The 14,447-nt window shown below is 44.5% G+C and overlaps 1 protein-coding gene across 1 annotated transcript in view; it reads right to left on the bottom strand.

The window, feature by feature from the left end:
- Nucleotides 1–12,210: 12,210 nt before the first annotated feature.
- The window catches only part of PNLIPRP3 (pancreatic lipase related protein 3), a 50,297-nt gene continuing 48,060 nt past the window's right edge, over nt 12,211–14,447 (bottom strand). Inside the window, exons 11-12 of the mRNA XM_015148308.3 lie at nt 13,358–13,525; nt 12,211–13,082 (exon numbers count right to left, since the gene is read on the bottom strand). Coding sequence (XP_015003794.2) covers nt 13,001–13,082; nt 13,358–13,525 — 250 coding nt within the window. The 3' untranslated portion in view covers nt 12,211–13,000. The remainder of the gene's footprint in view (nt 13,083–13,357; nt 13,526–14,447) is intronic.

The raw sequence follows: 14,447 nt of genomic DNA, 5'->3' as shown, positions 1-14,447 counted from the left end.
AGGGCAGAACTCACAGAAAAGCATGCATAAAATAAAGAAGCCCATCTAGTATTATAAGTATGTATTTTTGGGAAAAAATATAACACAACACAACACAAGCTACATCTATCATTTTTATTACACAATCTACAGAAAGTGAAGATTTACAAAATCTTCTTGGCCAGAGGGTCTATGAAAAAAAGATTGCTTTTACCAAGTGGAGAAGACCCCAGGAGGGACGTGAGAATTTTTTGTTTGTCTAATATGAACTTAGGTTTTAAAAGGCTGGGAAACAATAACTTGGCATGATTTATTATTCTCCTGTTCCTAAGGCCCCCCTGCTTGTTCTGGAGAGTTGCAGAATCAACAAAATCTGAAGGCTATATTGAACGGAGAATTTCTATTGTTCACTCCCATCTGATGAGCCTGGGGAAATAAATAGCCATGCAACTCAACCAGGTGTCAGAATCTTCCTTTAGCTTCAGCTTTACTTCCCCTAGCCCTAGCTTTACTTCCCCTGCCCTTAGGCATAGTGCAGAGGTCAGTGCTTCTGACATAATTGGATCTTTACACAGCTCTAATATTTGCCCCTTTCTTTCCTCCAGTCCTGAAGCACAAACCCTTGTAAACCTCCCAGGTACCTTTCTCCTCTTAGCCTGCCATTGAGCAACCAGGTTCTGAGCCATTCAATATTCTATTTTACCTACAACTTGAACTGGTACAGCCCTTTCAAATGTGTAAAATGCTATTATATACATAGTCCTGTAAGAAAAAAAAAAAAAAAAAGGATCAGCAGTTAACTTGAGAGCAGTAAGCAAGATGTGAAAATTACCAGGGCTGTAGGCTACCAGGCATACAGCCAAACCCCACCGCCTAATGAAGATGAACCTGAATCTCACCAAGTCTCTCAAACGAGCTACTAGTTACAGTGCGTATACAAGATAGAGAAATACGTTAAATAATACCAAGATAATTCCATCAGTTTTAAGTGAGCATTTTTATAGGATGAATGACCTGGTTTATTTAATAATTAGTGTGGAAGAAGTGGGAGGGGAAGCTGCTACAGAGGAAGAGATTTAGGAACATGTCAATCAAACACAGTGTGTAGACCTTGCTTGGGTCCCGGTTTAAACAAACTAACTGCCAAAAGACGTTTTTGAGATAATCTGGGAAATTTCAATACAACTTGAATATAAAATGATATTTTTAAATTACTATTAATTTTTCCATTAATCTCAAATTCACTTAAAAATGATTATCGTTAATTTTTATAAAATTCATTTTGTAGTTATGGTAAGCAAGTTTATCGTTTACAGATACATACTAAAGTATAAATGGGAGAAACAGCATTACGTCTAGGATTTGGTTTAAAATACTCCATCAAAAACAAACAAAACAAAAATAGGGAGTGTGTTTGTGCACACTCATAAAATAGTAAAAGCAGGCTGCCCGAGCCAACCAGCAGCAACCCGCTCGGGTCCCCTTCCACACTGTGGGAGCTTTGTTCTTTCCCTCTTCACAATAAATCTTGCTGCTACTCACTCTTTGGGTCCATGCCGTCTTCATGAGCTGTAACACTCACCACGAAAGTCTGCAGTTTCACTCCTGAAGCCAGCGAGACCACAAACCCACCGGGAGGAACGAACAACTCCAGATGCGCTGCCTTTAAGAGCTGTCACACTCACCGTGACGGTCTGCAGCTTCATTCTTGAAATCAGCAAGACCAAGAACCCACCAAAGTCGGACACATTTTGGTGACCACGAAGGGACCATAATGTATCGCCAAGCAGTGAGACTATCTCCTATCACCAAGCGGTGAGTACCATTGGACACCTTTCACTTGCTATTCTGTCCTATTTTTCCTTAGAATTTGGGGGCTAAATACCGGGTGCCTGTTGGCCCGTTAAAAGTGACTAGTGCGGCCACTGGGCTAAAGACACGGGTGTCAGGCTTTCTGGGATAGGGTTCTCTAACAACCCCTAACTCTTCGGAGTTGGGAGCGTTGGTTTGCCTAGAACCAGCTTCCGCTCTTCCTGTACTTCTGGGCTGAGCTGAGGGTCGACAGAGAGGAAAGCCATTCAGCTCCGGGGTCCTGACAACAAGTTGGTTGACCCTGTGGCCATGAGTGGAACTCTCAAAGGCATGTCGCCCAAGCCACACTCACCCATCTATCCTATCTATCCTGACCCTTGCCTCCTGGGTCCTAATGCCTGCCAGACAAAGTTCCTCTCACCTCTCTTTTCCAAGCTAGTCCAGCTTTAAAAAATCACTACCTGTCTCTGGTGCTTTTCTAGTTTCTCCTATAAGAATGATTTCTAGTATGAGCTCCAGGACTCTGTTACCTTCTTTAGGCACCCGGGCTTACCAATCAGAAAGACATAATTTTTGCCCAAAGCCCCATCATAGGGGAGACTATCTGGAATTTGAGGATCCCTCCTCAGCCAAGCAGGCCTAACAAAACTATTGCTGAAGCTAGGATATGGGGCGCCTCAGAAATTGTGTCCTTCCTATTCATATAAGTGAGGACAAAAGGTGTCACTATTCCAACCCCGGAGCCCCCTTCCTTCCCTCAGGGTATGGCCCTTCACTTCATTTTTGGGGCATAACATCTTTATAGGACAGGGGTAAAGTCCCAGTACTAACAGGAGAATGCTTAGGACTCTAACAGGTTTTTGAGAATGCGTCAGTAAGGGCCACTAAATCCAATTTTTGTCGGTTCTTCTTGTAGTCTAGGAGGACAGGTAAGGGTGCAGGTTTTCGAGAATACGTTGGAAGGGCCACTAAATCCGATCTTCCTCGGTCCTCCTTGTGCTCTGGGAGGAAAATTAGTGTTTCTGCTGCTGTGTCGGTGAGTGCAACTATTCCGATCAGCAGGGTCCAGGGACCTTTGCGGGTTCTTGGGCAGGGGGAGAAACAAAACATACAAAAACCGCAGGTGGTTTTGCCTTTCAGATGGGAAACACTCAGGCATCAACAGGCTCACCCTTGAAATGCATCCTAAGCCTTTGGGACCAATTTGATCCACAAACCCTGAAAAAGAGGTGGCTCATTTTTTTCTGCACTATGGCCTGGGCCCAATATTCTCTCTCTGATGGGGAAAAATGGCCACGTGAGGGAAGTACAAATTACAATACTATCCTGCAGCTTGACCTTTTCTGTAAGAGGGAAGGCAAATGGAGTGAAATACCTTATGTCCAAGCTTTCTTTTCACTGAGGGAGAATACACAACTATGCAAAGCTTACAATTTACATCCCACAGGAGGACCTCTCAGCTTACCCCCATATCCTAGCCTTCCTATAGCTCCCCTTCCTACTAATGATAATCCTCCTCTAATCTCCCCTGTCCAGAAGGAAATAAGCAAAGAAATTGCTAAAGCACCAAAAGCCCCCAGGCTATCGGTTATATCCCTTTCAAGCTGTAGGGGGAGGGGAATTTGGCCCAACCCGGATACATGTCCCCTTCTCCCTCTCTGATTTAAAGCAGATCAAGGCAGACCTGGGGAAGTTTTCAGATGATCCTGATAGGTACACAGATGTCCTACAGAGTCTAGGGCAAACCTTTGACCTCACTTGGAGAGATGTCATGCTACTGTTAGATCAAACCCTGGCCTTTAATGAAAAGAATGCAGCTTTAGCTGCAGCCCGAGAGTTTGGAGATACTTACTATCTTAGTTAAGTAAATGATACAATGAAAGCTGAAGAAAGGGATAAATTCCCTACCGGTCAGCAAGCCATCCCCAGTATGGGTCCCCACTGGGATCTTGACTCAGATCATGGGGACTGGAGTCGTAAACATCCGTTGACCTGTGTTCTAGAAGGACTAAGGAGAATTAGAAAAAAGCCGATGAATTATTCAATGATGTCCACCACAACTCAGGGAAAAGAAGAAAATCCTTCTGCCTTCCTTGAGCAGCTATGGGAGGCCTTAAGAAAATATACTCCCCTGTTACCTGACTCACTCGAGGGTCAATTGATTCTGAAAGATAAGTTTATTACCCAATCAGCCACAGATATCAGGAGAAAGCTCCAAAAGCAAGCCCTGGGCCCTGAACAAAATTTGGAGGCATTGTTAAACCTGGCAACCTCGGTGTTCTATAATAGGGACCAAGAGGAACAAGCTCAAAAGGAAAAGCGAGATCAGAGAAAGGCCACAGCCTGAGTCATGGCCCTCAGACAGACAAACCTTGGTGGTTCAGAGAGGACAGAAAATGGAGCAGGCCAATCACCCAGTAGGGCTTGTTACCAGTGTGGTTTGCAAGGACACTTTTAAAGAAAAGATTGTCCATGAGAAACAAGCTGCCCCCTCGTCCATGTCCACTAAGCCAAGGCCATCACTGGAAGGTGCACTGCCCTAGAGGACAAAGGTTCTCTGGGTCAGAAGCCCTCAACCAGATGATCCAACAACAGGACTGAGGGTGCCTGGGGCAAGTACCAGCTCATGTCATCACCCTCACTGAGCCCTGGGTACATTTAACCATTGAGGGCCAGGAAATTGACTTCCTCCAGGACACTGGCACAGCCTTCTCAGTGTTAATCTCCTGTCCTGGACAACTGCCCTCAAGGTCTGTTACCATCCGAGGAATGCTGGGACAGCCTGTAACCAGGTATTTCTCCCACCTCCTCAGTTGTAATTGGGAGACTTTGCTCTTTTCACACGCCTTTCTTGTTATGCCAGACTTATGCTGCCTGAGAGGATCTCTTAGAAGTCCCCTTAGCTAATCCTGACCTTAACCTATATACTTTGTGGAGAATGGGATACGAAGGGCAGGTTATGCCATAGTTAGTGATGTAACCATACTTGAAAGTAAGCCTCTTCCCCTATGGACCAGTGGCCAGTTAGCAGAACTAGTGGCACTTACCTGAGCCTTAGAACTGGGAAAGGGAAAAAGAATAAATGTGTATAAAGATAGCAAATATGCTTATCTAATCCTACATGCCCATGCTGCAATATGGAAAGAAAGGGAGTTCCTAACCTCTGGGGGAACCCCCATTAAATACCACAAGGAAATTATAGAGTTATCGCATGCAGTGCAAAAACCCAAGGAGGTGGCAGTCTTACACTGCCAAAGCCATCAGAAAGGTGAAGGAGAGAAGGCAGAAGGAAACCCTCAGGCAGATGCTGAGGCCAAAATTGCTGCCAGGTGGAACCCCCCATTAGAAATACCTACAGAAGGACCCTTGGTATGGAACAACCCCCTCCAAGAGATTAAGCCCCAGTATTCCCTGACTGAAGCAGAGTGGGGACTTTCACTGGGGCATAGTTTTCTCCCCCTAGGGTGGTTGGCGACAGAAGAAGGAAAGATACTTATACCTGAAGCCAGCCAGTGGAAAATACTTAAAACCCTCCACCAAACTTTTCATATGGGTATTGAAAACACTAATCAAATGGCCAAATCCCATTTACAGGGCCAAATCTCCTCCGGATCATCCAACAGGTAGTCAAAGCCTGGGAGGTGTGCCAAAAGAATAATCCCTTGGCTCATCGTAAGGCCCCTTTGGGGGAACAAAGAATAGGTCACTATCCTGGAGAGAACTGGAAGTGAGACTTCACCCATATGCCTGTCAAAGGGATTTCAATATTTGTTGGTCTGAGTTGATACCTTTACAAATTGGATAGAAGCTTTCCCCTGCAAGACAGAGAAGGCTCAGGAAGTGATTAAAGTCATAATTCATGAAATAATTCCTAGATTTGGGCTTCCCCAAAGCTTACAGAGCGACAATGGTCCGACTTTTAAAGGCATGATAACTCAGGGAATTTCCAGGGCGCTAGGGATACAATATCACCTTCAATGCTCCTGGAGGCCACAATCCTCAGGGAAGGTCAAGAAGGCAAATGAAATACTCAAGAGGCACTTAAGGAAACTAACACAAGAAACTCATCTCCCATGGCCTGCTCTTTTGCCCATGGCCCTGTTGAGAATCCGAAATTCTCCTCACAAAATAGGGCCCAGTCCACATGAAATGCTATATGGATGACCTTTTCTCACAAATGATCTCCTACTTGATCAGGAAACGGCCAACTTGGTCAAAGATATAACTTCTTTCGCAAAATATCAACAAAACCTTAAAAATCTACCTGAGGGATGTCACAGAGAAAAGGGAACAGAGTTGTTTCAACCAGGAGATCTAGTGTTGGTCAAATCTCTCCCCTCTACTTCCCCATCTATGGACTCTTAGTGGGAAGGACCATACTCGCTCCCACTGCAGTTAAGGTGGCAGGAGTAGAATCTTGGATTCACTACATCCGAGTTAAACTTTGGACATCCCCTGAGGAACCTACAGGACCATCAGCTCAGGAGTCCCAAGATCAGCCAGACCAGCCTCGATACACCTGCGAACCGTTGGAGGACTTGCACCTCCTATTTTGGAAGGAAAATCCCAGACTAAAAAGGCTCCTACAACTGATCCTGAGGAAAGACCCCTTTCTCCTTAAAAAAGATAAGTGAAAACAGCATACTAACCATACTCTTCGTGATAGGACTATATACTGTAGCTCCTGCCAGGACGAAAATCCTAATCACATCAACCTTCTTTCTATCTTCCTTCCTTCTGACTGCAACTTACTTCTACCTCTAACTCAGACTAGATAAAATGATCTCGTTTTCCAGAGCACCCTCTTTACCTTCCTATTTGCTCTTTGCCTATCTATTCCTCCTGCTTCCTTGGATACCTCATACAATCACCCCTCCCCTTCCACTAGCTCCTAATTAACTCTACAAGACTCTCAACTTAACTCACTCTCTGTTAAACCAATCCAATCCTTCCCTGGCAAATGACTGTTGACTTTGTATCTCTTCATCAACCTCTGCCTTCGTTGCCACTCCAATTCCTTCAAAAAACTGGGTCTTTACCAACTTAACCTACCACCCTCATCATGAAGGAAAAGACTCTTTCCAACTTCTAAATATGCAATCATTAGCCGACTTCCCCATCTCTAATAGGACCAAGAATACCCTAACAGGACGCGCAATCCAACTTTTATGTTCTTAAATTTCCAACCTCACCTATTACACAAGCAATGAAAAGCCCGTACACGGCCCTGTAACCACAAATACTATCTTAACTTTCCAAGCCCCTTTATGCATCCAACGCAACCTGTTATCAGGCCTGCCTCTGGGGCACCTACTAACATATCAGTGTAATTACACCCTACAACTTCAAGCCCCAACTGATCATAGTAACTTCCGAGTCCCCCAAACAGCTCCATTCAGATGACTTGTCTGCTTCTCAGGTTCCCCCAAAATCATCTCCTCCTCCCTGCTTAACAAACATTCCAGGTTTTGTAATGGCAAACACACTCCCTACATGACCATTCACCCCTGGACCCCCCTGCAGCAGTGCCCCCACCACTAGTGAATGCCTTCTTATCCCCTCTTTCAATCACTCTCTCGAATGGTTCCTAGTAGATACAAAACATTTCTTTCTCCAATGGGAAAAATATAACACAGGGAGTCAGTCAGTTTGCTCCCAGCACCGCTTTCCAGCCACTTACTGGAGCTACCTTGGAAAGTACTCTAGGAGTATGGGAAAATGAAAACAACAAACTCACACACCTTTTTAACATACATAACCAGTTCTGTCTGCCCAGCCAAGGTATATTCTTCTTATGTGGAACATCCACCTATACCTGCCTCCCCACTAACTGGACAGGCACCTACACCTTAGTCTTTCTAAGTCCCAACATTAATATTGCCCCAGGAAATCAGACCTTATTAGTACACCTCAAAGCTCAAGTCCATCAGCGCAGAGCCATACAACCAATACCCCTTCTTATAGGGTTAGGAATGGCTACTGCTATAGGAACCAGAATAGCTGGTTTATCTACTTCATTGTCCTACTATCACACACTCTTAAAGGATTTCTCAGACAGTTTGCAAGAAATAACATAATCTATCTTTACTTTGCAATCACAAATAGACTCTTTAGCAGCAGTGACTCTCCAAAACCACTGAAGTCTAGACCTCTTCACTGCTGAGAAAGGAGGATTCTGCACCTTCTTAGGGGAAGAGTGTTGTTTTTACACTAACCAGTCAGGGATAGTAGGAGAGGCCACCTGGCGTTTACATGAAAAGGCTTCTGAAATCAGACAACGCCTTTCAAACTCTTATACCAACCTCTGGAGTTGGGCAACATGGTTTCTCCCCTTTCTAGGTCCCTTGGCAGCCATCTTGCTGTTACTAATCTTTGGGTCCTGTATTTTCAACCTTCTTGTCAAATTTGTTTCCTCTAGAATTGAGGCCATCAAGCTACAGATGGTCTTACAAATGGAACCCCAAATGAGTTCAACTAACAACTTCTACCAAGGACCCCTGGACTGACATGCTGGCACTTTTACTGGCCTAGAGAGCTCCCCTCTGGAGGGCACTATAACTGCAGGGCCCCTTCATTGCCCCTATCCAGCAGGAAGTTGCTACAGTGGTCATCCGCCAAATTCCCAACAGCAGTTGGGATGTCGTGTTTAGAGGGGGGATTAAGAGGTGACAGCATGCTGGCAGCCCTCGCAGCCCTTGCTCACTCTCGGCGCCTCCTCGGCCTCAGCGCCCACTCTGGCTGCACTTGAGGAGCCCTTCAGCCTGCTGCTGCACTGTGGGAGCCCCTCTCTGGGCTGGCTGAGGCCACAGCTGGCTCTCTCTGCTTGCGGGGAGGTGGGAGGGAGAGGCGTGGGCAGGAACTGAGGCTGCACGCAGTGCTCGTGGGCCAGTGCGAGTTCTGGGTTGGTGTGGGCTCGGTGGGCCCCCACACTTGGAACGGCTGGCTGACGCTGCTGGCCCCGGGCAGTGAGGGGCTTAGCACCCAGGCCAGCAGCTGTAGAGGGTGTGCCAGATCCCCCACCAGTGCCAGCCTGCCGGGGCTGCACTCGAATTCTTGCTGGGCCTCAGCTGCCTCCTCATGGGGCAGGGCTCAGGACCTGCAGCCTGCCACGCCCAAGCCTCCCCACCACCATGGGCTCCTGCGCAGCCCGAGCCTCCCCGACGAGTGCCAACCCCTGCTCCATGGAACCCGGTCCCACTGACCACCCAAGGGCTGAGGAGTGTAGGTGCAGCATGGGACTGGCGGACAGCTCTGCCCACGGCCGTGGCATGGGATCCACTAGGTGAAGCCAGCTGGGCTCCTGAGTCTAGTGGGGACTTGGAGAATCTTTATGTCTAGCTAAGGGATTGTAAATACACCAATCAGCACCCTGTGTCTAGCCCAAGATTTGTAAATGCACCAATCAGCACTCTGTATCTAGCTAATCTGGTGGGGACTTGGAGAACCTTTATGTCTAGCTAAGGGATTGTAAATACATCAATCAGCACTCTGTGTCTAGCTCAAGGTTTGTAAACACACCAATCAGCACCCTGTGTCTAGCTCAAGGTTTGTAAGTGCACCAGTCAGGACTCTGTCTAGCTAATCTAGTGGGGACTTGGAGAACTTTAATGTCTAGCTGGAGGATTGTAAATGCACCAATCAGCACTCTGTGTCTAGCTCAGGGATTGTAAACGCACCAATCAACACTCTGTCAAAACGGACCAATCAGCTCTCTGAAAAAATGGACCAATCAGCTCTCTGTAAAATGGACCAATCAGCAGGATGTGAGTGGGGCCAGATAAGGGAGTAAAAGCAGGCTGCCTGAGCCTGCCAGTGGCAACCCGCTGGGTCCCCTTCCACACTGTGGAAGCTTTGTTCATTTGCTCTTTGCAATAAATCTTGCTGCTGCTCACTCTTTGGGTCCACGCAGTCTTCGTGAGCTGTAACACTCACTGCAAAGGTCTGTAGCTTCACTCCTGAAGCCAGCGAGACCACGAACCCACCGGGAGGAATGAACAACTCCAGACGCATCACCTTTAAGAACTGTAACACTCACCATGAAGGTCCACAGCTTCATTCTTGAAGTCAGCGAGGCCAAGAACCCACCAATTCCAGACACAATAGGATTGTCAATATATGAAAATTGTTAAACTGGTTGACAGGCACCTGGGGGTGCTAGTTTACTGCTTTCTTTGTTGTTGTGAATATTTAAAAGTTTCTACAAATAAATTTCTTTCTTTCTTTTTTTTTTTTTTTTGAGACAGAGTCTCACTCTGTTGCCCAGCCTGGACTGCAGTGGCATGATCTCGGCTCACTGCCAGCTCCAGCTCCCGGGTTCACGCCATTCTCCTGCCTCAACCTCCTGAGTAGCTGGGACTACAGGCACATGTCACCATGCCCGGCTAATTTTTTTTTTTTTTTTTTTGGTATATTTTAGTAGAGATGGGGTTTCACTGTGGTCTCGATCTCCTGACCTCGTGATCCACCCACCTTGGCCTCCCGAAGTGCTGGGATTACAGGTGTGAGCCACCATGCCTGGCCAAAAATAGTAATTTTTTTTTTAATTTTTAAAAAGAGAGAGAGAGTGGGCGGGAGTTGACAGCAGTGTTGAACTCTGCCGTGGGAGGGAGCAAATGAGTAGAATTTCCTATTTGATTTAGTGACTGGTAGTCATTGGAAATCTGGGTGAGAGCTGTTCTAAAGTCAGATGGGAGCAGAGAGGAATTTAGGACTGGGAAGGATTTATTTTATTTTATTTTATTTTATTTTATTTTCTAATGGCAAGGACTTCAGATTTTAAAAACTGGATGCAATGAGAAGTTGAACATACAAGAGAAAGAAAAAGTAACCCGTAAGGCAGTGCTCCCGAGAAAGCAGGAGAGGGTGGAGTCCACCACACAGAGGCAGGGATTAGCCTGGGAGAGAAGCAGCAGCTTCCCCATTAGAAAGAAAAAGGATAGAATGGATGCAGATGTAAGTAGTTGATGTGTTTGGATCAAAAAGAGTAGAGATTGCTGTCTGATCATGGCATCTGTTTTCTATATAAAGTAGGAGAAGAGTTTGGGGCAGGGGGTGTCAAACGCATTTCAGGACAGTACAGATCACAATATACATCATATCATATACATTCTAATTAACATCTTCTCTGTGGTACCACTGTCCGAACAGCACTTCAGGTGCCGGCCGGGAGAAAAGAAATCCGAAAGCATTCAAGGTTAAGGTTTTGTCTAACAGAAAAAAAAAAAAAAAATGTCACTCAGCAAGCCGGAAGGGGAGGCAGCTGTGGTCAAAGAGCACATTCCGCTTGGCGAGTTGGAGGTGGGCATTTGTGAGTGATATGATGACCAGGCATGAGTGTGTTAATAGTCACAGAGTGGAGGGAGTATTGGGTAATTGGACTGCATTTTCAGCATTCATTCAGGAAGCAGAACAATTCAGTAATAGTCCTTGCTAAAACAGTAGTAGGCCATAATTGCTATGCTACAATAATGCAGGGCACTCAGAGGGAAAGGGAATCATTTTTTTAGTGCTTCCTTAGGGAATAGCACACACAGAAAATAACGGCGTCACCTTGAACTTTTGGAATTCCTTTGTCTAGATAGTTCATGCACTATTTTTCATCCTCACACGTTCTTATGATGCAAAAAAGAGGACAGATATTAAGAACTATAGGACAGTAAGTCTATACTTTATTAAAATAGGGTTCTCGGAAGTTAATTGACTACCATTAGTCTTTTCAAGCCTTGAAGGAGCCAGCCTAGAGACCTCTTGGGTGAGGAGGCAGCTAGTACTCATGTTGCCTAATGCCACGGCCGGATCCATAACTCTTCCTCCACCTTGGGACCTGCGCAGGCTCGGGACAGCTGCTCTCAGGAAGACTTCTCTCCCCGAGGGCCTGTGCTGACTTCACCACCAGCTTGCTAATGAATGCTGGACTGTGACACAATTACTCAGAACGGCTCAGTCCCTTCTACTGAGCTTACTCATAGCCACTCTGCTCCTGGATTGGCCTAGGTGTGAATATGTGCAGCCCACGAGTGAGAGCAGTACACACCGCCGGATCATGCCAAATGTCCCTGAACCCATTTTCCTCCTTCTCCCCAGTAATCTTCTATCCCTTACTCGCAAAATGGGAGAGTATCCCACTTGCTTCTCTGCTTTCCGCCACAGCACAGATTTATTTATGTACATCCACGGGTCCTTCTGAAGGTTCAGCTGGCAATGAGCCGCCAAGGAGAATCGAGAAACCCTCTGCAGAGTTATCTGTCATCGTTTCTCTCCAACAATATTTATAGCACAGACTTATAGGCTAAACACTGTGCCTAGTGATAGAAAGCAGAGCAAATGAAAATACAAAATTTCTCCCTTTCGCTGGCTAAGGACAACTTACTTGGAAGAAATTGAAGCAACATAAAGAAAAAAAAAACCACAATGGACATATTTAAATATTGTAATATTGTTATTGCAAGAACAAAAGGTTATCCAAGTGCTTTACAAATGAAATGCTGCCTTGAGGCTAGATACAAATTCACCATAGAGACTTCAAGACCCATGGAGAGGAGTAATTCTCCTGTGGCAGGGACTTTTGGAGGAAGGGGGCTATACCCCGGGTTGTTGAACTTCAGGTCCCATTGCTAACTGATGAACACACAAGAGATAAGCTCTAAAATCTCTCTTATGCACACCCTGAACACCAAGGAACACCTTGGAAATACTAGTGCAATCTCATTAGTTTTTATTATTACTAGATAGACACATCAACCCACAAGGTTATAATCTACTATATATCATGCACTATAGTCATAATTTGTCTCAGCAAGATTTAACAACATAACAAATAGTTTTATATAATTTTAGAACAATGATTATTTTATCTGAAAATGTACTTCAAAAACTCAGCAAACCAGAGGCTCACTTTTTTTCCAGTGAGTTTATACACTCACCGTACATTTGCATCACCTCTTCTTATTCAGGAAAATTCCAAAACAGCTCTATTTTGTCACTGACATCCAGATTCCTAGAGGCCACAGGAATTATCTTTTGTCCCAGGGTTCAGTGTGTTTTTAAGGTGCAATTAGATGAACATTCTACACAGAAAAAAACCAAACCTGTACTTGACTCTGAGTAGGACCCTTGCAAATGACTGGGAGTCATTTACAAGGGTTACATTTGGTCTGGATGCCAGGCGGAAGGAGACACTTTTCTTCACTGCTCCTACTAAAGAAATCCATCAAGACTGTATCTGAGGTTGGCATGGTTTCAGATTCTGGGGAATATTAGGTCCCATAATGTCTTGGCTACAGAAGGTAGATCTGAAAGTTTTTAAGGCAAAAAAAAAAAAAGGAATTTTAACCTGACGCCAGGGAAGAAAAAGACATTGGTAGATGCCCTGATTTAATGAGTCATTCTTATGTTTGAACACTTCTGCAAATAAAGCATTGGTTTCTTAAATTTTCCTTTTCTTTAATTGCAAAATTTCAAAGTCTATAAATTTTTATACTACCTGCACATTTCAAATTATCTATGGGCTTAAACACCATTTATAAAATGTAAAGTACTAAAATGAAAAGGAAAAAGCAATACTTACTTATATCCATATTTCCCAGATGTATTTATCACCATTTCTGCTCCCAACTTATTCTGAGAATCTTCAAACAAATGTTTTTTCCAGATGAACTGAACACTTGTAATGTTTCCAACGTTAACATCTGCATCGATTAATTTCGTGTAAGTCATGCCTGGCTCAAGTTTTCCACTATAAACAAAAATAAGACTCATAAGTTTGCACTGGCTGTTCACAGCACTGAATGAAAGAAAACACATGTGTGCATGCACTATGGAAGAGAAACTTGTATTTGCTAGCATTTGCTTGTAGGAGATTTATTCTTTCCATGTGTATTGATCAGCATCTCAGAATAGCATGGTTCTGAAGTTTGAAAGAAGGGTGAAGTAAATGGAAAGCTTGGCTAGGTGATTTTTAGAGAATACCTAGAGAGGCATTATTGTGATTTCTCCACAGTGAAAGATCTGGTCTTGGCTTTGTAGTATCAGAAACCAGATTATACTGACACCAGGAAATCAAGAAATTCTCAATAGTGGACTAAATTTACATGAGACTTATCTATAAACCAGAAGCCTGTTCACCAATTCACAGTGTGGAAATGCCTCCCTTTGATTAACCAGAAAGCTCCCGTGCCCTTTTTCTGGTACCTTGTTTAACCACATAAAAGGAATTGGGTAACCAAATTAGTGATCAAAAGACATTTTGTTGATCACAGCAATAGAGCAGAGAGAGGCGCCATATCTCGAGGCATAAGGTATGTTCCATCCAAGCCAAAGCGAAACCAATGACATGTTTCTTCCCTATCATGCAAAAATTCTCCACTGTGACCCAAATTGGTCGTGGCACCCAAACCAACATCTCTGACCTCCGGAAGAGCTTCCTGACTCCCATTTCCTATGGCTATTGCTAATATTCTCCTTCTGATGAAACAGTCCCTTTTTTGTTGTGTTGGCAACATAAATTAAACTCTAGTTAGTAAATGATTAAGCTACAACCATAACTAAATTTGTCCCCATGTTGCTCCATACTGTATCACCTTTCCTTATTTCTTCATAACTTAAAACCATTCTTCTGTTAATGTATCATTTGTCTACTCAAACTGCAATATTAGCTC

This window comes from Macaca mulatta, chromosome 9 (assembly GCF_049350105.2).
Source record: "Macaca mulatta isolate MMU2019108-1 chromosome 9, T2T-MMU8v2.0, whole genome shotgun sequence".
Classification (NCBI taxonomy): Eukaryota; Metazoa; Chordata; class Mammalia; order Primates; family Cercopithecidae; genus Macaca; species Macaca mulatta.
The sequence above is the reverse complement of the archived record's forward strand: the minus strand, read 5'-3'. Positions and strand labels throughout refer to the sequence as shown.